At 38.1% G+C, this 26529-nt stretch overlaps 1 protein-coding gene across 2 annotated transcripts in view; it reads left to right on the top strand.

Moving 5' to 3' along the window:
• Positions 1-26529, top strand: part of IQGAP2 (IQ motif containing GTPase activating protein 2) — a 166299-nt gene that overhangs the window by 83584 nt on the left and 56186 nt on the right. For both annotated transcript variants that reach the window (XM_063295538.1, XM_063295539.1), the window contains exons 3-8: positions 7947-8103; positions 12592-12669; positions 14357-14433; positions 21029-21096; positions 21485-21598; positions 22282-22457. In XM_063295538.1, the coding sequence (XP_063151608.1) occupies positions 7947-8103; positions 12592-12669; positions 14357-14433; positions 21029-21096; positions 21485-21598; positions 22282-22457 (670 nt within the window). The remainder of the gene's footprint in view (positions 1-7946; positions 8104-12591; positions 12670-14356; positions 14434-21028; positions 21097-21484; positions 21599-22281; positions 22458-26529) is intronic.

A 26529-nucleotide genomic window follows, 5' to 3' on the forward strand; every position in this document is an offset into this window, starting at 1 on the left:
GTCCAGAATTTCCTCGACTTCGTATTCCTCCCCCTCCACAATTACTGGAGGTGGGGGCAGTTGCAATCGTAAGGCACTTGGGGGAGGGTCCTTGGCTAGCAAGGCTCTGTGAAAGACTGGATGGATTTTCATGGATGCTGGCAGCTTTAAGCGATAAGCCACTGGATTTATCTGCTGTACCACAGTGAAAGGGCCCACAAACTTAGAGCCCAACTTCTTGGAGGGCCTGGTAGAGGTCAAAAACTTGGTAGAGAGCCACACTTTGTCTCCTACTGCATTCGCTGGCCCCTCTTGTCTGTGAGCATCTGCAGCTCTCTTGTAAGCACCCTTTGCCCTGTTCAGCTGCTCCTTTAACAACTCCTGTGCGGCTTGTTGCTCTTTAAGAAAATCAGCCACGGCTGGAACAGCTCCCTGCTGGAAGGAGGTGGGCAACACCTGAGGGTTAACCCCGTAGAGTGCTTGGAAAGGAGACATCTTGGTAGAGGATTGCACAGAGTTGTTATAAGTAAATTCTGCCATGGGGAGCAGGGCTGGCCAATTGTCTTGCTGATAAGTGGTGTAACACTTGAGATACTGCTGTAACAATTGGTTAATTTTCTCAGCTTGCCCGTTACTAGCCGGATGCTGCGATGATGATAGGTGGATCTGGACCCCTAATGACTGGAAAAGTGCCCTCCAGAACCTGGAAGTGAACTGAGGGCCTCTGTTACTCACCAAGTGATTTACCATGCCTCTATACCTAAAAACATGGTCCATGAACAACTGCACTGTGGCTTGTGCAGATGGGAGGCCCTTGCAAGGAATAAAATGCGCCATTTTAGTGAAAAGGTCCACCACCACTAGTATGGAAGTCAGCCCCTGGACCAGGGGTAAATCAGTGATGAAATCCATGGAGATTGTATCCCAAGGCCTACTGGGGGTGGGTAGGGGTTGCAAGAGTCCTGTGGGCTTCCCTGGGAGAGGCTTGGCTCGTCTACAGGTATGACAAGAAGCAACGTAACCTTTATGTCTGCAGTCATCTTAGGCCACCAGTAGTCTCTAAGAGCTCTATGGAGAGTTTTGAAAACACCTCCGTGGCCTGCCGTTCGGTGGTCATGGCAAAGTCTTAGTACTTCTTCCCTCAATGAGGGGGGAATGTATAATCGCCCGCTATGCCAGAGGATTCCTGCCTCCACATTAAAGGGGGAGGCAGTGTCTTGCGGGGCCCTCTGGAGATCATCCATCCTGGCCCTGGCATACGGGTCCTGTTGCTGCTGAGCTCTGACTCTTGTAAATAGGTCCTCTGCTTGTCTGCCTGCTGCTAAAATCTCTGTCTGGTTCCCCCTCATAGACTGCTGAAAGTTGTGAGGTTGTAATATAGTAGCCTGTACCTCCTGGTGAGTAGCGGGGGTTGCCTGAATGGATCGAGACAGGGCATCTGCCAAACAGTTCTGCGCCCTGGGAACATAAGAAATAACAAAATTGAAACAGGAGAAAAACTGGCTCCATCTGATTTGGCGTGGGGTGAGGGATCTGGTGTTTTGTAGAAGCTGTAAATTCTTGTGATCAGTGCAAACTTTCACAGGAAAGGTTGCACCTTCTAGCCAGTGCCTCCACTCTTGAAATGCTGCTTTAATTGCTAGCAACTCCTTGTTAAAAACATCATAGTTTCTCTCTGCTGGTGAGAGCATGCGTGAAAAAAAGGCACAAGGCAGCAATGTATTCTCGGTTTTGTTTGTATATTGCAATAACACCACCCCAATGGCAATATCGGAAGCATCTGAATGCATTATGAATTGCTTCGTGGGATCAGGGTGCTTTAAAAGCAGCTGGGATGCAAAGAATTGCTTAAATTCTTGGAAGGCTGCTTGCTCTCTCTCCCCCCAAATGAATTTTGACCCTTTCTTCAAAAGTTGTGTGAGGGGTTTAGCCCTGTCACTAAATTTATTTATGAATCTCTTGTAAAAATTGCAAAACCCAAGGTATCTTTGTACCTCTTTCACATTTCGGGGGGGTTGCCAAGAGAGAATTGCCTGGACCTTAGAAGGATCCATGGATATGCCTTCTGTTGATATTTTATAGCCCAGGAAATGTAATTCAGTTAAATCGAAGGCACACTTCTCTAGCTTGGCGAACAGCTTGTTCTCTCTCAATCTTTGTAAGACATTACGTACATGGGTTACATGAGTTGTAGCATCCTCAGAGAATATTAATATGTCATCTAGATAAATGACTAGATACTTATCTAGTAAGAGAAAATTTGATTCATAAATTGGGAAAATATGGCTCCTGCATTAGACAAGCCAAAGGGCAAAACAAGGCACTCAAATTTACCAAACCTGGTATCAAAGGCAGTCAGATATTCATGCTCCTCTTTCATCCGGATCAGATTGTATGCATTCCTGAGGTGCAATCTAGTAAAATGCGTGCTTTCTGTAAGCGATCCAGCAGATCAGATATTGTCAGGAGGGGATAATTTTCTTTTATTGTGAGTTTATTGAGGGAACTGAAATTGTGTACCACTCTCATGGGTGCCTCCTGGTTTGCCGGTGCCAACGGGTCAGGCTTCTTTGGTACGAAGAAGGTAGGAGCAGACGCTGGGGAAGTAGATGGTCGGATGAAACCCTTTTGGAGATTAGAATCCAAGTAATCCTTTAAGGTGGCTAGTTCCTTGGGGGACATGGGATATTGTTTCCTTGCTGGAATTCTGGCTCCTGGTATCAACTCAATGGTGCAATCACAGTCCCTGTGGGGGGGTAGTGCTGTGGCCTCTTGTTCATTGAAAACGTCTGCGAAATCTGCATACTTGGCTGGCAACTGGACCCCCCCTGCTTCCATGGCTTCGTTGGTTGCTGGAGAGAGGAGAGCGGCTTGAATCTTGTGGTGCTGGCATTCCTTAGCTGGGAAGGAGATTGCTCCTGTAGTCCAGTTCAACAGTGGGTTGTGGATCTTCAGCCAAGGTGTGCCCAGGAGTATAGGCACATTAAGTGATGCCGTAACATAAAGTTGGATCCACTCAGTGTGGTCTCCCGTTGTTAGTTGCAAAGGTTCTGTGAACCTTCTAATCGGCCCTGCCTTGAGGGGCTGGCCGTCAATGGTCTCCACTTCTATGGGACGTGGCAATTCTATGGTCGGGATGTTGAAGTCTTGTACAGTCTGTACATCAATAAATTTGGTGGAAGCTCTGGAATCCGCTGGAATCCACGAGGGCCTCTAGCTTGACCTGGTGCTCTGGGTTTATGTGCATTATGACTGGTAAGTAGTAAAAGGATTGCCTGGAATCCTCGGAATGAGCCCTTCTTAATTGATTGATGGTCTCCCTGCTGAGCTCTGTGGAGGAAGACCGACGGAGTTTCCCTGGTTGGAAGTAGAGGCGGAGGTGGCTCTTGGTTCAGCTGCTTGCCCTGGGGCTCTTACGGAATTTGCTTGGCTTCTCACTGGGCAAGCTCTCACCATGTGCCCCTGGACTCCGCAGTAGAAACAGAGGGTTCTCTCCTTCTCTGTCTCTCAGCCTTGGAAATAAGCCTCCTGCTCGCCCCGATCTGCATCGGCTCCTCTGGTCCTGAGTAAGGAGATGCTATGGACAGAGCTGGAAATCCTGGAAGCGCCCTGAGGCCCCTGCCTCTCCCCGGCTGCATCTGTCTGAGCTCTTCTAGCCTGGCATCTATGACCACGGATAGTTGATATAAACCTTCTAGGGTAGCTGGTGTTCCCTGGCGCACTAATTCATTTTTAATTTCTTCATCCAGCCCCTGTTTGAATTGGTCTTTCAAGGCACTCTCATTCCAGTCCAGATCTCCTGCTAACAGCTTGAAATCAGCAATGTAGATTCCCACTCTCTTGTTGCCTTGCTTGAGCTTCCGAATTTCCTGGCTGGCAGTGACCTCTCTGATCGGGTCGTCAAAGTGTGCTTGGAACCCTGCCAGAAAATTCTGGTAGTCGCTGAGAATTGGGTCGTTGTTCTCCACCATGGGAATAGCCCATTTGGCTGCTGGGCCCTTTAGCAGACTTAAAATGAAGGTGACTCTGGTTCTGTCTGTGGGAAACTCTGCCGGTCTGCTGTCGAAAAACATTGTGCACTGTGTGAGAGAAGTTCTCAACTGTCCTGCTTCTCCTCCAAACTTCTCTGGTAAACTGCCCTGGGATCTCAAGACTACTGGCGGAGCTGCTGCTGCTGCTGGCACCAGTTGTGGGTTAACCGGAGCTGGTTGTTGTAACTGCTGTAGCATAGCTGCTTGTAATGTGTTGATCTGGAGATCTACTTGTTGTTGGTGTTGTTGCAGGGCTGCTGCCAATTGTTGGATGGCTTGCCGAATTTCCTGGTTTTCCAAAGACATTTTCCCAAATGTCTCTCCTTTATTTTTCTTTGTTTCTCCCTCTTTCAATGGGAGTAGGAGTTTGTTAGGATTGATGTCCTAACAGTCAGGAATCATGCTGAGACAAGGAATAGGTCTCTAGTGTTTATTACTGCTACATAAGACAGAAAATCCTAACAAACTGAAGAAGCGTGGGAAAAACCCAGACATATAAACCCCAAAAGCTAAGGCGGGTCTGATCTGTGTCTCTTTGAATGGCTGCTTAATTCCTCAGTACTACGCCTGCGTTTTCCCCCCTGGATAGAGGTCCCCTCCTGCTTGCCATCAGTACTCATGACAGGCTGAGTTAAAAATGAATAAATTGTTTTAAATTATTAACATATTGTGGGCTTTATATTTTCCTGAGTTTGGACAGTCCAGATTAATGTGAATAAGTATGTTGCAAGTTTTACCTAATTGTCCCATCTAGCTTAAAATTGTACACTCTAGTGATCTTATTCAGTATATTTCAGTTTTAGTTTTTATTTGGTAAGGAAGAAAGTGGATAGTTTTACCTGGAATTATAAGCTCTTGAGATACAGATTTGGAATAATTATTGTTTGTAACTACAGAAGAATTTAGTTCAAGAAGAACGGCTGTGCTAACTATTCCCAGAGTGTGTTGTTCCCAAAAGTTTGTTCTTCTGTATCATAAATTTTCAGTTTGTATTACTGCCAAATGAAAATCATTCTTGTACCATCTTGAAATCTTTATTTTGGTAAAATGAGGTGCATTTAGCAATACTTCTACAATTAATAAGGCTAGAGAGATTGTCTGAGAGTTGTTGGTATGCCATTAAAAACATTCCCTCTTGTGAAATAATGACTCATCACAAGTCTGTTTGATGTTTCTTGCTTGCTTTGCATCTAAAACAATAGACAGTCTTTTTTGTGGCTGTGGACTGTACCTTTAAAAAAAACGGTTTTGAGGCGTCCAAGAATTGATATTGCTGGAAGAACAGAGCTAAAATTTTCAGCCTATTTTTTGGTGTTGGGGGATGATGTTACTTAAAATAGATGTGCTATGTCTGTATGCTGTTCAATTTTAGTGGAACAACTCTGGGATCTCTTGGTTGGGAACTTTTGTAGCCCATGAGAGTTCAGTTTTTCAACATGAAAAGTGAATAGTTACCTTGTACCTCCAATTTATAAATGCAGCGTTCTGCATCTTGAATACAACTTCTAAAATCCCCAGTCAGATGGTAATGAATAATCAGTTGCCTTTTGAATATGATTATGTTCCATCAAGTTGGTGTTGACTGCTAGCGACCATATAGATAGACTTTCTCCATGATGGTTCTACTGCTTTACAAAAATAATGCTATGCTGTTTCTACTTTTAATACTTTTAATACTTTTAATACTTTTAAATACTTTTAATCTATTTCTTTTAATCACCTGAATGGAGTTAAAGAGCTAGTAAATCAGTTACCTTCATATGGTGGTTAAGTAATAGTAAAGTAGTAACTATCAGAAGTGAAAAAAATGGTGATCAGTTTATACTTATCTATGTGTGCATGCATATGTGTGCAATAAATTCACCCAATTCTATATGGGCACATTTTAAGTATTTGGTCTTTATAAGGGCCACAAGTAGTATATAACATTTCAGTTTGGCAGTGAACGTGAACTGGAAGTGCTCTCTTTTTAATATTTTTTTTGTGATGAACTTTGAAATACAACAATATTGATACTTCCAAGTAATCTTTTTCCCTGAGAGAAATATTCTACTTCTCTTAGTTTTAAATACACATATTGAAAAATACTGTATACCTTTTACATTGTTTAGTGTTTGTTTATTTATTTAATTAGTTATTGCTACTCAAATTCTTTTTTATAATGCAGATGACAATTCTAATTGTGGAAGAAGGCTACCAATCATATTAAAATATTTAATTAAATTAGTATGGCATATATATCTCTGGAATGTCAAGAATAGTAATTAAGTGGGGAACCTTCATAATAAATTCTACCAAGATATGATGATAATATAAATGAAGAACTATATTGCCGACATTTACAGCAGATTGAATTCTATGAGTTTGATTGTAGTAAAATTGGAATTGATTTTGTTACTGGTTTTTTAGTTGTGTTATAGATGAAAAACATGTTTAGTATTTATTACCATAAACTGCCCAAAGTTTGGGCAGCTGGACAGTTTATAAATAAATGTAGTAAGTAAATAAAATGTCTATAATCAGATCTGAAGCACCTCAGAATTTTGTTTGATCAGCCTTCCGTTAAAAAAAAAAAAGGGAAAGTGTTCCACAGAATGATTTGAACATTTTATAATCATTAAGACATATTTAATCCCTCTGTTTAATTTCTCCAGGATTCACAAAATGAACTGTGATATTTATTGTGTGGATATTTCTTCCATCTTAATAAAATGTTTTATGATTTAAACATATACTAAAACATATCCATTAAACATAAACATAATGGGCTTAATTTTAGAATAATAGACTTCTCTTAGTATAACAGATTTCATATTTATAGGTACTGCCTAATGTCTTGTATAGTTCCACTTTCTGTGGAAACTTTCCAGGAGAAAGATTTATTGCTTTGTAGCTTCCTGAATAGCTTTCTGGATAATATGTAGTCAATGAAACAATTTTTCTGGGATTGTCATTTATTTCCTAAGTTTAGTCCATAAGAAATGGAAAAACTAAATATTTGTCTTCCTTAAACTCCCATAGTAAGGAATTTATTACAGCTGAAGATAGGCTCAAAATTAAAATAAGAACCATCTCAAATTAGCTATATCTTGAATAAGTGTTGGATTTATATTTGTTCACTTAAGATTTGGTTAATATTACAGTTTTCTTGTTGATCCTATCCTACATGTTTTCTCTTTGTGAATACAGAAATCTTTTCTTTGCACCATCTTAGATTTCTCTAGAACCTCTGTAATTTCATTATTAATCTTAATGGATCCTGGTGTTTGCAAAATCATCACATTATTGAGGGGGGAAAATCTAATCTCACTAAACTTTGATGTAAACTGAGCATATTCAACAGGCATGGAATGAGGACAGATTTAGGGAAAATAACAGAAAACTGGGGGAGGGGGCAAAAAATGAAACATTATGAAAAAAATGTGTGACTAGCTTTCTAAACAGATTTTTGTAAATCCCAAAAAGAAAATTGTCCTGAACTTTCTCAGAATTTGTAAAATCTAAATACTACAGGAGGCCATATGTATTTTGAATGTACCCCTGCTCATTTCCTGATAAATCAGGGACAATTATTCTGGCAGTGGTCCACATTTGGTCTTGGAGTGATATGGTAGAGTCAAGTCAAAGAAATGGTCAGAGCTACGATAAAACTCAAGTTTAAATTAATTAAATATAATTAAAGTTTAGTTAAATGAAATACCATCAATACAATTATCCCCAAAGTGTAAATTTCCTCTTGTGGTTTATTAAAAATCATGACAAAGTTTGGAGAAACCCTGGAAGCTGCATCCATGATTTTGAGGTAGGTCACAGGTTAAGACGCCCTGTTCTGAATTATGGCTAGTTTGTTGAATTACAGAAAGAATCTAAAGCATTATGTTATAATAGAGCTTTTATAATAAAGCTGTTATTATGTGGGGATGTTTGTTTTTGCAGGTGGATGGAAATCTGCCTAGATGAAGAATTACCACCCACCACTGAACTGGAAGAAGGTTTAAGGAATGGTGTTTACCTTGCCAAATTAGCTAAGTTTTTTGCACCAAAGTTGATCTCTGATAAGAAGATCTATGATGTGGAACAGACACGTTACAAGGTAAAACATACATGTAAGATTTCAGTACTGTATAGAAAATAATTTGCTGGTAATTAATGCTTCATATTTTTACTATAACAGCATGCACCATATTTAAGATTATAATAAATTCTTCATATGTCCCAAGATTAGGCCTTGGCACCAAAAGAAAATCTCAGGATTAAAATCCTGTTAACTTTGATACTTTTGCTGCTACTTCCTCTAGAAACATAAAGCCTTAAAATCAAGAAAAGTATGCTGAATGTTTCAGTGCAGGAAAGTATATATTTTTGTAGTAACAAAATGTATTTTCTTAGATTTTTAAACAAGAAAGATAAAAACTAACAGAAACTGTATTTAAGATAAAGGAAAGAAGAAAAGTAAAGAAAGAACAAAGCCAAAAGTATAGGAAAAAAAATAAAGATTATAAAGAAATAACTTCCAATTTTCTTTTACAATAGTTATAGATATAAATTTAAATTAAACTCTTACCCTATGGTTACAACATAACTTTCATTTTTGCTGTCATCTACTATTTTTTCTAGTCATCAAATCCATATATCATGATTTCATTTTTTTTTCTGTTTTACGCAAAAAGTCCAATGGTCGCTGCCTTGAGTTATTTATAAAATAATAAAGGTGGGATAGTAAGTAAGTAAGTAAATAAATAACTGCAGCTTCCAATCAACATTGAACTTTAGTGTCTTTTCTCTGATCAAGGCTGTCAGTTTAGTCTCAGCAAGCTCCATCATCTTCACCATCCACTCTTCCATTGTGGGTAATTTATTTATTTATCAAATTTGTCACCACCCATCTCCTCCCACCAGGGGGACTCTGGGTGGTTTACAAAAAAATAATCAATAAAACAATAGATAGATAATATAATTACAATATATAAACATAGACTATATAAAATACAATTACAAGTAACTAATAAATATAGATAAAAATGTCAGATGTGTAATGTCAGATCTTTCCACCATTTTGCATATAAAAGTCTTGCTGCAGTTATCATATAGAGAAGCAAAGTTCCATGAGTTTTTTCCAACTTTTTGTCAATCAGTCCCAAAAGAAACATCTCTGGCTTCAGCTGTATATTAATCTTTAGAATCTTCTGAATTAATATATGTATTTGGATCCAATTTTTTAAAGCTTTTTTACACGTCCACCAAGCATGATGAAAAGTCCCCACTTGTTCACATTTCCAGCATGAATTTGAAATACCTTTATACATTTTAGACAGTTTTTCCGGTGACAAATACCAACAATACATTATTTTATAAAAATTCTTTTTAAGATTGTAACATAATGTAAATTTCAGTCCTTTCATTCACATATTCTCCCATTGTTCTATTTGTATGTTATAACCAAAAATTTTAGCCCATTTTATCATACATTCTTTCACTTGTTCTTCTGTTTTAAATTTCAGTAAAAGTTTGTACATTTTAGCAATAACATGTTCATCATTTGTACATAATTCTGTTTCAAATCCAGTCTTATAGTGTTCAAAATCAAAAGTCCTTTTATCTACTTTAAATCTTTCTAGTAATTATACATAGAAAAACCATTGATATGTATAGTATATCCTTCTAATGTCAAATCTTCTCTTGATGTTATTTTGGATTCTCCCTGGGAAAATTCTAATACATCACCATAAGTTAATCATTTGTGTTTAGTTATCATTTTTCTTCTATAATATGCTTCTTGTGGTGAAAGCCACAAAGGTATTTTTGGACACAGCCTGGGTTTATATCTATTCCATCTTCTCATTATGGCACGTCTGACAAAATTATATCTTCCAAAACTTCTAATTCGTATCTTCCAAAATTCATATCTTCCAAAACTTTAAATGAAAAAGAGCAATTTAAATTGTCAAAAACTTTCTCTGTGTCTAAAAAAAATTAATGCAGCTTGTTTTTCATTATACTATTGACATATAAAATATAGTATATAGTATACTATATACATATAGCTTAATGACGTCATTAAACTGTCTTCTAGGTAAAAATCCACATTGATCTTCATGAATGAATTGTTGCAAAAAAAAATTCAGTCTATCTGCTGAAATTGTTGTGAACAACTTATAATCATTATTCAATACTGATATTGGTCTATAATTTCTCTTAGAGTTAAATCTTGCCCCTTTTAGGTATATGTTGGTATATGAAGGTATATGTTAAAACAGAATATATTAAAAGCATACATACAATCTCCTCTTTAAAAAAAACTGTATGTAAGCTTCTTTTATAAAATATAGCAGGAAACTACTTTTCTCCTCATCAAAGATTTAAAAAGATGCTGATTTTGCATATTAAAGTTTATATAGCAGATTTCCTCAACCTTGTATTTTCTGGGTCTATTCATGGATACAGCTCCTAGCTGTGCTTGGGACTGTAGCTTCAACGATCTGTAGTGCACTAGTTGGGGAATGCTGGTGTATGACAGAGAGTTGGAGGTGCTTCAGAACCATTTCTGCCTCCTGGTAATATCCAACAGGTGGAAATTAATGGATAAGTCCCAGTAATTTCCACCTGTGTATGTTTTGTGGATTTTGGCAGTTTCCTTTTTGAATGTGGCATCTACACATTTCATGCGATATTAATTTAAAATGCTTTTTAAATTTTTGTAAAAGGATTTCCCCCCCTTATTTTTGAGTTGTCTGAATTGGATGTACCAAAAGATTTTTTAAAATAAAGAATTGTTCTGATTGTTCAAAATTAGTGATTTGTAAACCATGGCTTCTGGAGTGACCTAAAAGTAAGTTGATATATAATAAAACAAATGTATTAAAGTAAACTGTAATTCATCAGGAAACTGAACTAAAATGTTTGATGAAAGAAAATGCTTTATTTTACCTAGTACCAACAAATGAAATAATTCTACCAGGTGATAGACTGTGGAGAAGGATTTTCTAAAAGGATACTATAGTATTAGATAGTAGGATCATCACCTTCTGTCAGATAAGGTGATACATTTCTTACAATGCTCTAGTTTTGCCAAGGAGGCTGGTATTATGCCAAGCATGAATAAGCATCCATCCACTTTACTGTCACCCTGCAGAATTTTAAAAGACTTCATGTTTATAATGAAATTTTAAAAAGAAAATTGTTTTTAATTTAAAAGAAAATTAAATGTTTAAATTTTAAAAAAATCTAAGATTAAGTATGCTAATCAATGTTTATTTGAGTGGCATAGTTTAATATTCTGTGTTCCTGGATAATTTATATGGTTAAAAACATTAAATGATAAAGCCATGGTAATTTCTTTTAAGAATTCCCCTCTAGAACTGATGTTGATCATTTAATTCAGAAAAATTTTGATTTTTTTTTTTAATGTGGTTAAACTGAAGTTGAAGTGAATTAGAATTTCTGCATAAGTAAATTACTTCATTTTATTATTTTTGGAAATAATACATGAATATGCTTGATTGTATTTTATTTGAGTATATACTGTATATTGATCATTGAGAGGCTAGGAGTAGGGGGAATAGAAAAATCTTCACCTTTTCATCTGCTAAACTTTCTAAAAGAGATGTTTGGGCTAAGGATATCACCTTCAAGCTATCCTTGAACAGTGTTCTTGACTTTCATAGAATACAGTAAAAAGAACAACAAACATCCATGACAAAAATTGACACCTAAAACATCTGTGTATTTTGTGTGTGTGTGTGTGTGTGTGTAGAATACAGGTAGCCTTCATTTAGTGAATGCCTCGTTTAGCAACTGTTCACAGTTAAGATGGTGATAAATGACTTTATGACCTATCTTTGCATTTATGACCTGTACAAGTCTGTAAAGAAGAGGAAAGCTGAAGTAAGATCATAAGCACAGTCACGGTTTCAGTTAGAAACTGCTTTGCTTAATGACCAAGTGGCCAGTCCCAATTGTGGTCGTTAAACAAGGACTACCTGTAATGTATAGCTCAGAGTTACTTGTTGTGATGGTTGCCTTGATTCAAATAAAACGCTCAGACTCAAAATGACAATTCAGGTTCTGAGTTTATTTAGAAAAGGGTGCAAACAGGTAAAAAGCTGAGAATGAGAAAAGCGCGCCTAAACTCAAACTAAATAGCATCTTACACACAGCAGCCCAGCCCCTCCCTCACATACAGTTCACCCCACATTCCCAGGTGCTCCTAACGAGCTCTGCTGTTCAACGGGCAAAGAGACCTTGACATTTCAGAGATAGTCTAAACACATTCCTTCTGGTACAGATCAACACGTTTTTAGTACGAGGCTCGCAGCAGCACCCTCCCAGCCAGAACACGTATCAGCACCATGGCAAGTGAACCGTTACGATGCAGAAACATCGGAACGGTGAACGTGACACTTGTTGACAAGACAGCTTGTCATGTAATAGCTTAAAATATAAAGTATTTTTTTAATGGTTTAAATACAATTTAAATTCCATGTACAAGACAGAGTTAGGTATTTAGACGGTTTTTGTGTGGTCACTGAAATAAATGAGTAACCACCTTTGTCCCTGTCTCTTCTTTTCTTTCTTCCATTAGTGTTCAGGCCTACATTTCCGACACACTGATAATACAGTACAGTGGTTACGGGCAATGGAGTCCATTGGCCTACCAAAGGTAAGCATTTGAAAACTAAATACTATGTAGCCATTTGTAAAGTGCTTGTTAAAATAAGGAAGTGTATTTAAAATAGGACAACTGATACAAATCTGCCTTTGTATTAAATAAGACCATTGATTCATGTAATCTAGACTAACAGTAATAGCTTTCCATAGTTTTGACAGTAGTATATGCACCTGTATATGAACGTGCTAAGGATTGAACTAGCGTCAGGCCCAGCCCAAGAACGACCAAGAATCAGTGAAGCCAAACTTCAGTTCTTTACTTGCTAATGCCATACAGACAGAATCTTGCCAGACTAAAGCTACTCTACCTAACCTAAGGGGAAATAACCTGGGAAGGCTCTAGGATGGGGCTATTCTGAAATTCTTGGTTTTCCCACAACTGCCCTCCGGACTATGTTTCCTCTTATCTTCTTGCCCTTCTTGGAATGTGCTCCCTCCTTCCTGAAAAACAGCAGCACCGCCAAAATCTACCGCAACTAGGGATCTTTTGCATATGAAACATTACCATATAGCCTTCCCTTAATGTGAACAGGACTAACTGAATTACCAATATGCAGGAAGAAAGGATTGAGTGAAAAAGTTAAAATAGTTGTACTGCCTGTTTTGCCAAGGCAACTGGCATCAGCAAACTCCCATGCATTCTAGTTTCTTGCAGTCAGTTCTGTTGGATCAGCAACATGATCCTGACAGCCATCCCAGCAAGTATAGTTATTGCATGTGCCGTTACTGTATACTCATTATGTAATGATAGAGCTGATCCTGCCAGACACCAATAATAATCCTTAGTACACATTTTTGATACAAAAAGAGTATAGGTGAAGCTGAGGAATATGGAATCAAATCATCGTCTATTTTGTCGAGTATTGTTATAACCTGAAAAAATTTAACTAGAGATGTTCATCTCTTATGCTAGGACATGTTGTTTACTATGGATGCAAATTTTACATTTTGAAATATTAGAACAAAGACAAAAATGATATTTTGAGCCATGATATAACTATAATTTTGTATGGATGAATTATTTTTTCATTAAACATAGTCATTTCTCCAAGACAAGTTCTAGGAAACAATTTTTCTTTCAGAACTATTCAAACACAATGAAACATCATTAAAACACCATATTTAATCATGTTCTGTTGAATATGTGACAGTAGTTAAATTTATATATAATACTAAGCCAGTGGCCCAGTGTACACATCTTGCTAAACAGAAAACTTTAGTTTGTGAACTCAGCCAATATCAATGTATGTTGACTTGACTTGTTAACATTCCATATCTTGCAGGTTTTTTGAAAGAGTTAAGAATGGCGTTTTGATTTAAAGAATTATGAGGAAGCTACTTGTCTAGGTCCACAAATATGTAGTTGATCAGAACCTAATCACACATAACATAAAATTCAAATATAATAAACTGGATCATAGTAAATTCAGACTACAGTGCTTACCTGGAGATTAATCCTGTTTCATCTCAGTGGACTTTATTTTTGAGTAGTAGTGTATTCGGAAAAGTGTCAAATTGTACATTTTTGCAAAACGAATCCCCCACTGAGGAAGAATTTGTTCTCAGTGTCAAAGTATACCATTGATCCTCTGCTTCAACACCTTAATAGATAAAATCTGACTAATACTGCATATTTGTTAACTGAAATAATGCTTGATGATTTGCCTTTTCATCCCTAGATTTTCTACCCAGAGACCACAGATGTTTATGATAGGAAAAACATACCTCGAATGATCTATTGCATTCATGCACTAAGGTAAAGCAGATCTGTGCTAAATTTCTCAGATTTTTTTTTTCATATTTCCTTTTTAAAAGTTTCTAGCAAAGCTTAGTTTCTTCATATGGTTATGAAGCAAATTAGTCTTGGAAAACTCAGACTTAAGAATTAAATTCTATTAAGTTTTTTTTTTTAGAGATCCTACTTCTTAATACTAATTTCAAAAAATAAAAATGGCATCAATTTGAGAATGAAAAGAATCCAACTTTCCCCTCTCTCTGCTATGCATGGTTAAACTGTGTTTTAATTATGGAAACCTGTAAAACTGGCCTTGTGATCTTTGATTACTTATTTACTAATGTCCTATTTCAAGGTTATGCTATTGTGTATATAACAAGGCTCTAGTCTCAGACAATTTTCTTAAAAATGTGGGTATCATAAATGGAATCATGTTATTTCTATAGAGTTAACTATAGTTCAGAAAATATTGTGTAAGTACTATGTGCCAAAAAAAATTTCACACTTGAATTACAGTGGGACAGGTATTCATTTCAGCATTACTAAGCAAGAAGCTACAGGTAGTCCTCATTTACTGACCACAGTTGGGACCAGCAACTCCATCACTAAGCATCACAGTTATAGAGTGAAACATTACATGGCTGCACCCCATTACGTCAGTTTGTCAGTTCCAGCTATGGCATTACTGCAGGTCATTATGTGTGACATCATGTGACCGCTACTTGCGACTTCCTGCTGGCTTCCCCACTGACTTTGCTTGTCAGAAGCCTGCTGAGAAGGTTGCAGATGGCGATCATTTGACCATGGGATGCTGCAACTGGCATAAATGTGTGCTGGTTGCCAAGCACCTGAATCACGATCACATGATCTTGGGGACTCTGCAAGGGCCATAACTTTGAGGACCGGTTGTAAGTCTCCTTTTTTTAAGTATCGTCATAACTTTGAATGGTCGCTGAATGAGTGGTCGGTAAGCTGTAGTTGAGAGTGACAGACTGTGTTTAATTGATTTTCATATATGTAACACATTGCCTATATGAAAATGAAATGCATTTCTCTTCTGACAGCATGTAGAGTTCTGCTTTTGATATCTGCATCCTATGCAGGCTTCCATCTGAGCATGGAAGAGCAATAAATCTTATGTAAGTTCTTATCTAGACAGATATTATTTTGCATAGTAAATCTCTTTCTGGCATTTTAAAGAAGATTCTTGGGTCAGGTCATCGCTTTGCCATTTTTTAATAAATTAGGATAGAGAAGAACAATTTGGGCAGGTGGCTGGGTGCCGCCTTAATTCATAATTCTGGGAGAAGGAAAACTGCTGAGCATAGACTGGTGTGATACAAAGTGTATGGGCACATCATGTATATATTTGGGGTCAAATGTCATTGATTTTAGTGGCTGAAACATGACACCCATTCAGTTTTGGACCCCTTTAGTTTCAAGTGTGTGTGTTTTCTTGCTGACTCATGTCATTAGTATCTTTTTAAAAAATTATAGATATTATAAACATTCTGAAGCAATATTTTTCTTATAATGCTATGCAAACATGGCTTCTGGATTTGTTAAATGTGTAAGTTTAAAATTGTTTTACAAAGTAAACACATGGGACTCTAAATATTAAGCATTTTAATGGTAAACAGCGCATAACAAAATGATGCTAAATTCCATCCTAGTGATGTCACAATCCTTGTTCAGATATTCTACAGAACATTGAACATAGAGAGGCTTTCAGATATTTATATCTGCTAGAGTACTAAAGATGCCTTAAGTGATTGCTAGACTTATAGAAACATATGGATATGGAGATCTTCACATTTAGCTGTACATAATTTCAAGGAAATCTATTTTTCCATACATTTTAACTCTACTCTGCCCTCCAGGACAATGTTCTGTTAGTTGGAAATTGCTTAGAATACAGTCTGAACCATCAGGTGAATGATAGAATAATTTATTGCCATGCTGCGCTCTAAACCCTTCTACTAGGAAGCACAAACATTTAATTTTAAAGGAACCTGGTCTCAGGTACATATATTTTGGTGATTTGTTTATTGATATCTTACGTATTCCTATATATATTGTTGACTTGAATGTGGAAATTAGCTTCTTTGAAAATTGTATTTGTAGCTGGTACGAAAACTCTTTGGAGTCTTAAAAGATCCCAATTATCATTAGTTATTTTGGTTTTGGGAGATGGCCACCCACAATAGAAAGAAGGTACACAGCAGTGAAACTATTTGTGGTGGCTCCACTGCTAACACAAAGCCAGAAATGTTAGTGACTTCAGCTTGAAGAATCAACAGCTTAGGATCTGCTTGATTCAGAGCCCTGAATCTATCAAACATCTAGTCCTCCAAGTCATTGGCAGCCTGCAGCTACTATAGCAGAAAAAGACCACTCCCATTTTCTACCCAGAGTGATATGAGTCAGCAGCCTTCTACACATGATGATGGATCCAATACTGTTTTCCCCTGGCTCCATTTGGATTGTTCTGTCTATCTATCATGGATTAAGAGAACTTTTGATTTTGAATGGCCTGCAGGCTACTTGGAGGAATGTTAAGTGTTCTCAAAACACAGCCACTGTCATCTCCAGTGAGAGGCAGAGCAGTGAGATATGTGGGGGGTGGGGGTGGGGAGGAAGAACTTAAAAACTTCTTTGTTCTCACTAAGTTTGGGTTGAAGATTCCTGCAGGAAGTAGGAACCTACCAGAAAAACCAGATTTCATGTGCTTGGGCCTATGAATTCCAGCCCAAAGCCAAAAACGCTCCAGGAACAATAGAACTAGTAAGGTAAAAGTGGTAGACAACATTTAATTACTCTTTTCAGGTGTAAAGCAGTGTAACACCCCTATGCCATTCAACATGTTTGCCTGTTGGGCTGTTTAAAGATGCCTGAATGCTAACTTTTGTCTGCAGATTTCAGTCCCCTGTAACTTGTTGCAGTTAACATTGGTTCTCTCCCTTTCTTTGGGGCTGGTTCTAGTTGGTGTTGGTTGATGGGGAGAGATTGTCCCCTGGGCCCCTTATTTGTGAGGTGCTGCAGCATTCTATTCTCTCTCCCTTCCTTTTCAACATCTAACATGAAACTGCTGGGCGAGCCATTCACCGGTTTGGAGTTCAGTATCATCAGTACACTAATGATACCCAATTATATCTTTCAATTCCAGGCCGGCCAAGTGAGGCTGACAAGATTCTGTCCCAGTGCCTGAAGGCTATGCGGGTTTGGATGGGGAGGAACTGTCTCTGACTTAATCCTACCAAGTCTGAGTGGCTGTGGGTGTTGGACCGCCCAGATCTGGGGATATTCCAACTTTGACCTTGGATGGAGTTGTGCTTCCCCACTCAAGGACAGTGTGCAATTTAGGAGTCTTCCTGGACTCCCAGTTCCAGGTGGCAGCCCTGGTCAGGAAGGCTTTTGCTCAAATTCATTTGGTGTGCCAGTTGTGCCCTTTCCTAGAATGGGGGGCCCTTCAGACAGTCACTCATGCCCTGGCCACCTCACAGTTTGACTACTGCAACACACTGTACATGGGGTTGCCCTTGAAGACTACCCAGAAACTTCAGTTGGTTCAGAATGCAGCAGCATGGGCAGTGATAGGCATGCCTCAGTATGTCTGTGTAACACCCCTGCAAGCTGCACTGTTTTCCAGTTGCTTCTGAGTACATTCAAGGTGCTAGTCACCACCTATAAAGTCCTACATGGCATAGGGCCTAGTTACTTGAAGGACCGCCTGTCTCCCATAGTATCTGCCCAGCTGGCAGAGTTGATGTGCTCCAGGTTCCATCAATTAAACAATGCCATTTGTCCAACCCTGGAAGCATGCCTTCTCTGTAGCAGCACCTACCCTCTCGAATGAGGTTCCTCCCAAAATTTGAATGGCTCCCACCCTACTGATACTTTGAAAAGCCCTAAAGCCCTGGCTCTTCCCCCAGGCCTTTGGTGAGGATAACTGACGCCCCTTTCTTCCTTTTTGTTCCTCTCCAGTTTTGTTTTCTTTGTCATCATTTTTCTGTCTTGTGCTTTTTTTTTTTGTTCTTAAATGTTTTTAACAATTGTAAACCACCCAGGGTCACTGGGGATCTGGCAGCATATAAATTTAATTCCTCTTCCTCCTTCCTTTCTCTCAATTCTTTACTTGGTTTTTGTGATTTGCAAAATTCATTGAACTTGGAGAACTCAGGAACAATCCATTTTCCTCTGGCTGGTTCAGCAATTTAGAAGTTGGTCCTCTAAACTGGAAGCATAACATTCAGATGCAGCAAGTTTTTCTAAGCCAGAACACCTTGAATTGCTTCAGATAATTTACTTCCAGAAAATGCTGAATGATCTCTTCCCACATCCTGGAATGGCATGGTCCAAAGGGAAAGAGAATGTTCCCTGATTCTCCAGAACAACCCATTCTGACGATAATTCTACTTAGTTGCTGTTATTAAAATAAAAATCCTTTTTCCTTGATTACTTCAGTGCCTTGTAATTTAGCATCAGATACTCCAAAGCCCTTGGACCTGGTGACTCTAATTAAACAGGGGAAATCTGGAGTCATTTATTGAAAAGCTTATTCTTGAGGAAGGGGATTTCCTATTCTGCACCATCCAAATTCCAAGTGGTCATCTCTCCATTCAAGAGCATGTGACAGAATAACTACCTGCCCAGGTGGAACTCCTTCACCTGAGGGAAATAGATACATCAACACACTTCAGAACTCAGGTGGCAGGAGCGTGAGGGTAGAAAACCCAGAGAGGGGTCTGGAGGACTGGTGTGTGTGTTGGTAAGAGACACACCCACCTCCTCCGTGCTGTACTGTCATAAAGTGAGAAATATGTGTGTGTGTGAACAGAAGCACTGTATCTTCCAAATCTGTTTTCCTTGCCTACTAGAGAAATACTGTATAGCATATGGGAATGTAACATAATCCTACTCTTCAAGGAATACCTTTATGTTGAGATTTGAACATCAGATGCAGCAGTTACATCATCACAATGCCTAACAACAACAACAATAATAATGTAAAATTCAAGCATGAATAATTTAATATACTTTGTTCTTGGATAATCTGCATAAATTTTATGGTAAAAAAAACTTCAAAATCTGAATAATTTAAAATAAATATTTGTGCCATGTTGTTGACTTGCAGCTTTGTTTAATATGAATTCTAAGACTTCAAAATGTTTGTTTTAAAACACAGTTTATGCCAGTAGTGTGTGTGAAATTGTGTTAAAATTCCCAACACAATTGCATATGCATAAAATAGCAATTAATAATTACTCATAATAAAAATGAGAAAGGAATATATTACATATGTATGTTTTTATTTTGGTAATAATTACTTCTAAAATGTACTAAGGTGAAAGCTATTGATAAATTAAAAATAAAATTCCAGTGCCCTCTAGTGGTCAACAATATTTCCCTCCCCAACATTTCTTTTTTCTCTAAGTACTAAATATCATGCTACTCCATGAAAATCACAGCAGTTGTCAAAATGTCAACATCGAATGTATTAATGATTAATTAAATAACTCTATGCCAATTACAAAAATTTCTAAGCACTAGAAATTGACTAGAAAGTAGTGATGGGATTGTTCACTGAAATTTTATTAGAAGTTGATTATAAATGTAATACATAACTGCTTTTAAAAATTGAGATCACAAGTAGAAAATAGGATAATCAGAACCTGACAAATTTAGGTATTTGGCCTAAATTACTATCTATTAAATATGTAATTTTGCAGTTAATTTTTCCTGTTTGTTCTTTGAACTCCCTCCTAGAAAATCCTAAATTACTGGAAATCTAATTTTTCCTAATATTTCCTGTTTCCAGAAACAGCTGTTTTCTCTTTATGCTTGTTCCCTGAGTTCTAACAGCTTGGCAAATCCATGAGTGATTACATTTACCTACAGGGGTATATGACTCTTCATTTTTGTCACTTCTTTGTTTCATTCAAGTTCAACTTTTAAAATGTTAAGCTTCTTCAAATAAAAAATCTTCTATTTAGACAGAAAATGTGCCTTGGCCACTTTTGAACTGCTTTGACCCTCTCTTTTATAACAAATTTGATTAGTCCCTTGTGTAATCTTAATAAATTTCCCAAATCCTTAACAGTTGTTAACTTCACATGGCAGGAAGACATGAATAAAGATGTGAATTTGTTCAGCTGTTGTCCAGATGGTTTCACTATACACATTTTAGAATGGTAATTATATAGCTTTTTTCAAGTATCCTGAAATGAAATAGGACTTCTGGAGTGTTTTCTATAGTTTTGAGTTTATTCCAGATTCTCCAAAGCATTGAAGAACTGAAACATAGATAGTCAGACATGTATGTATGTATAAGGGATATTACTTTCACTACTTTCACTGTTGAGGCAATGTTTTATGTATGTTATTTAGAATTGTCATGAAGAAAGTAGATACAGAAGTTTTGCAAGTCAAAGTTAAATGTGTTTCGAAAGGAATGTAGTTGTGATTATTCTAGGACAATCATTTCTGACAATACTTGCAGCATTGTAAAGATCAACAAATGCATTGTAGAATAAACTTTAATAGGCAACACTCAACTTTAATTGATCATTACCCATTTTATTTAATGCAATTCACTTTCTTTTTCTTTCTCTCTCAGTTTATATTTGTTTAAATTAGGAATAGCTCCACAAATCCAGAATTTGCTTGGGAAAGTAGACTTTACAGGTACTTTCAATCTTTGTAACTTTTTTGTATTGAGGAAACCTTATTTTTTGAAGCTTCTAGTAATTCCTTAATTGGATAGCAATGTTCTCCTCCTCCAACATTTTTCGAGTTTTTGTGCTGAAGTGGGTGTAAAGTAGCTATGTAAAGAATGTGCTGTATTTTACAAAGAGATGCTGGGTAACGAACACTGTATCTGAGCTGCAGTATTTCTCATATAGAAAAAGGGGACAAGAAGAATTAGAAGAATAACATTTGTCCCATCTGTGTGTGTGTGTGTGTGTGTGTGTGTTGTGCTTGGTTTTGTCACTTAGTAAACCTTGGACAGTTTTTTTCCCCCCTATGTACTGTAATCTCTTTCTTTTTCCTTCCTCCTGCCACCAATAATTAGAGGAAGAAATCAGTAACATGCGGAAGGAGCTGGAAAAATACGGTATACAGATGCCATCATTTAGTAAAATTGGAGGCATCTTGACCAGTGAGCTTTCAGTGGATGAAGCTGCATGTAAGTTCCCCTAAGTGTTGGGAAATGCTATGCTACCTGCTCCCTAAAAGATAGTGATGTGCCTGAAAGTTGCTTTAACTTTAAATATAAAGTGACAATCAAAGTTACCAAGTAAATACTTGTTTTTGCAACTGGCTACTTGATTGTTATGGAAATTTTAAAGATGTACATATTTTATAATATTTGTTTGCTATCCATATTAGGAGGTTCTGAGCAGCACATCAGAAATCAGAGAAGCATCATAAACCATAAAATCATAATATTCAAAATAGCCTTAAAAATGTAACCAAGGAAAAAAATAATAACCCCTTAATCCAATAGTTTTTCTGATGATCTCTTGGGATAGTCTTTCAGTTGGTTTAGCTATGTACATTTGTGGCCTGAGGATGAAACAGGAAAGGAGCAAGGGTTTGAGTCAAATACTCACACCTAGGATATTCTGGTGAAGCATTTTTATAGAGGCTGGTTTGTTCTGAATTTTTTTATCTTTGTGAATATAAAAAAAGGGCACTCCCTTTTTGCTTGCTGTCTGTTTTGTATGAAACTGGACTATTAAATAGAAATTGTGAATAAATCACAGTGTAAAAGTGTGATAGCTAATAATAAAGATTTGGGAAATTTTAATTCATGGGGGCTTCTATCTTTAAATACTGAACTATTATTCTTGACTATTCTTTTTTCAGTGCATGCTGCAGTTATTGCAATTAATGAAGCTATTGAGAAGGGAGTTGCAGATCAAACTATCAAAACATTGAAAAATCCTAATGCCACGTTAGTAAATGTGGATAATTTTGCCCATGCATATCAGAAGGAACTTTCAGAAGCAAAAAAGAAAAAAGAAGAGAATGCAAGGCTCAAGGTGCAGAATCATTTATTATTATCTGTATTATGTGAATGTGAGTTGTTGTTTGTTGTTTATTCGTTTAGTCGCTTCCAACTCTTCGTGACTTCATGGACCAGCCCACGCCAGAGCTTCCTGTCGGTCATCAACACCCCCAGCTCCCCCAGGGATGAGTCCGTCACCTCTAGAATATCATCCATCCATCTTGCCCTTGGTCGGCCCCTCTTCCTTTTGCCCTCCACTCTCCCTAGCATCAGCATCTTCTCCAGGGTGTCCTGTCTTCTCATTATGTGGCCAAAGTATTTCAGTTTGGCCTTTAATATCATTCCCTCAAGTGAGCAGTCTGGCTTTATTTCCTGGAGGATGGACTGGTTTGATCTTCTTGCAGTCCAAGGCACTCTCAGAATTTTCCTCCAACACCACAGTTCAAAAGCATCTATCTTCCTTCGCTCAGCCTTCCTTATGGTCCAGCTCTCGCAGCCATATGTTACTACGGGGAACACCATTGCTTTAACTATGCGGGCCTTTGTTGTCAGTGTGATGTCTCTGCTCTTAACTCTTTTATCGAGATTTGTCATTGCTCTTCTCCCAAGGATTAAGCGTCTTCTGATTTCCTGACTGCAGTCAGCATCTGCAGTAATCTTTGCACCTAGGAATACAAAGTCTTTCACTGCTTCTACATTTTCTCCCTCTATTTGCCAGTTATCAATCAAGCTGGTTGCCATAATCTTGTTTTTTTTGAGGTTTAGCTGCAAGCCAGCTTTTGCACTTTTTTCTTTCACCTTCATCATAAGGCTCCTCAGTTCCTCTTCACTTTCAGCCATCAAAGTGGTATCATCTGCATATCTGAGATTGTTAATGTTTCTTCCAGAGATTTTAACTCCAGCCTTGGATTCCTCAAGCCCAGCTTGTCGCATGATGTTTTCTGCATACAAGTTGAATAGGTAGGGTGAGAGTATACAGCCCTGCCGTACTCCTTTCCCAATCTTAAACCAGTCCGTTGTTCCGTGGTCTGTTCTTACTGTTGCTTCTTGGTCGTTATACAGATTCTTCAGGAGGCAGACAAGATGACTTGGTATCCCCATACCACTAAGAACTTGCCACAATTAGTTATGGTCCACACAGTCAAAGGCTTTAGAATAGTCAATAAAACAGAAATAGATGTTTTTCTGAAACTCCCTGGCTTTTTCCATTATCCATCGGATATTGGCAATTTGGTCCCTAGTTCCTCTACCTTTTCTAAACCCAGCTTGTACATCTGGCAATTCTTGCTCCATGAACTGCTGAAGTCTACCTTGCAGGATCTTGAGCATTAGCTTACTGGCATGTGAAATGAGTGCCACTGTTCAATAGTTTGAACATTCTTTAGTGTTCCCCTTTTTTGGTATGGGGATATAAGTTGATTTTTTCCAATCTGATGGCTATTCTTGTGTTTTCCAAATTTGCTGGCATATAGCATGCATTACCTTGACAGCATCATCTCTCAAGATTTTGAACAGTTCAGCTGGGATGCTGTCGTCTCCTGCTGCCTTGTTATTAGCAATGCTTCTTAAGGCCCACTCAACCTCACTCTTCAGGATGTCTGGCTCTAGCTCACTGACCACACCGTCAAAGCTATCCCCGATATTGTTATCCTTCCTATACAGGTCTTCTGTATATTCTTGCCACCTTTTCTTGATCTCTTCTTCTTCTGTTAGGTCCTTGCCATCTTTGTTTTTGATCATACCCATTTTTGCCTGGAATTTACCTCCGATGTTTCTAATTTTCTGGAAGAGGTCTCTTGTCCTTCCTATTCTATTGTCTTCTTCCACTTCCGCGCATTGCTTGTTTAAAAATAATTCCTTATCTCTTCTGGCTAACCTCTGGAATTTTGCATTTAATTGGGCATATCTCCCCCTATCACTGTTGCCTTTTGCTTTCCTTCTTTCTTGGGCTACTTCTAGTGTCTCAGCAGACAGTCATTTTGCCTTCTTGGTTTTCTCTTTCTTTGGGATGTATTTTGTTGCCGCCTCCTGAACAATGCTGCGAACTTCTGTCCAGAGTTCTTCCGGGACCCTAAGTCCAGTCCCTTAAATCTATTCTTCACCTCCACTGCATATTCCTTAGGAATATTAGTGAGCTCATATCTACCTGATCTGTGGGTCTTCCCTAATCTCTTTAGTCTGATCCTAAATTGTGCAATAAGTAGTTCGTGATCTGAACTACAGTCAGCTCCAGGCCTTGTTTTTACCGACTGTATAGATGTCCGCCACCTTTGGCTGCAAAGGATGTAGTCAATCTGATTTCGGTGTTGTCCATCTGGCGAAGTCCATGTATAAAGCCGTCTCTTAGGTTGTTGGAAGAGAGTGTTTGTTATGCAGAGTGAGTTGTCTTGGCAAAATTCTATCAGCCTATGTCCTGCTTCATTTTGTTCTCCCAGGCCATACTTACCTGTAATTCCAGGTGTCATTTGACTGCCCACCTTAGCATTCCAGTCTCCTGTGATGAAAATAACACCTCTTTTAGGCGTGTTGTCCAGTAGGTGCTGCAGATCCTCATAAAACTGCTCTACTTCAGCTTCTTCAGCATTTGTGGTTAGGGTGTATATTTGGATCACTGTGATGTTAGATGGCTTGCCCTGAATTCGAATTGAGATCATTCTGTCGTTTTTTGGGTTGTATCCAAGCACTGCTTTAGCCACTTTACTATTAATTATGAAGGCTACTCCCTTTCGTCTGTGGTCCTCTTGTCCACAGTAGTAGATCTGGTGGTCATTTGATGTGAAGTGGCCCATTCCAGTCCATTTCAGTTCACTGATGCCCAAAATGTCTATCTTTAATCTTGACATCTCACCAATAACCACATCCAATTTGCCCTGGCTCATAGATCTTACATTCCAGGTTCCAATGGTGTGTTGATCCTTAGAACATCGGATTCGCCGTTCACCACCAGCACCGTCGGCTGCTAGCTGTCCTTTCGGCTTTGAGCTAGCTGCATCATCACGTCTGGGGCTCGTTGAACTCATCCTCTGTTCCTCCCCAGTAGCATTTTGACCATCTTCCGACCTGGGGGTCTCATCTTCCAATGGTATACCGACATATCTCTGGTTGTACTGATCCATTTAGTTTTCACGGCAAGAATACTGGGGTGGGTTGCCATTACCTTCCCCAGAGATCGCATTTAGTCTGACCTCTCTGTCATGACCTTCCCGTCTTGGGTGGCCCTTCATGGTTTAGCTCATGGCATCACTGAGGTGCTCAAGCTCCGGCACCACGACAAGGTAACGATCCTTTGCTGAAGGTGAGTTGTTAGAGAATAATTAAAACACCAATTTCAATTTATTTATGGTTGTCTTAAATATGCAGCTTTGTAAAACTTATAGTGTCAAATTGATCAATGCTAGTAAATAATTTGTACATGTAAAACATGTTTGTTTATTTGTTTTATTTGTATGCTACCCAATCCCAAAAAAGATCAATCTCATCATATATTAATACATCAATAATACACAAAAATACATAAAAGAACCATCAAAATGAAAAAGATAAATGTAAATTTAAATCAGCATTTCCCAAAATTAGGTAGGAGACCTGCTGACAGATACACTCCTGGGGGGAGGTGAAAAGGGAAGAAATACTGGCCTGGCCTCAGAAGGTGATTGGAAGGAGAAGCATCAGCCAATTTGGGTTGGTTCCTTCTTTTTTCCTCTCTAGGAAAACACAGCTTTAGTCCAAACGAGGGGGGAAGATTACAAAAATGTCTTAGACAGACACCCCCCTTATTCACATGAATATAAAAGAGGAAGGAAGGGAATCACAGTCAGACTTGCAAGATTATGTTACTATTGTTGCCCATGGCTGGGGGATTCTGGGAGTTGAAGTCTACCCATCTTAAAGTTGCCAAGGTTGAGAAATGCTGCTATAGCCAATCCAAATAAAAGTACAGTAGTTTTTAGTATTTTGTGGAGTCTGTTTCCTCTTCTGGCCTGCTTTGTAGGGCTGACAGCTATTAAGATGAGGTTAATTAACAAAAGCTTATTTTTCAAGACTTTTGGAATCCTCAGAGAATATTCAAAAAGGAGGCCCACTTACCAGTTCCATTATGCTGGAAG

The sequence above is a fragment of the Candoia aspera genome, chromosome 2 (genome assembly GCF_035149785.1).
Source record: "Candoia aspera isolate rCanAsp1 chromosome 2, rCanAsp1.hap2, whole genome shotgun sequence".
Lineage (NCBI taxonomy): Eukaryota > Metazoa > Chordata > Lepidosauria > Squamata > Boidae > Candoia > Candoia aspera.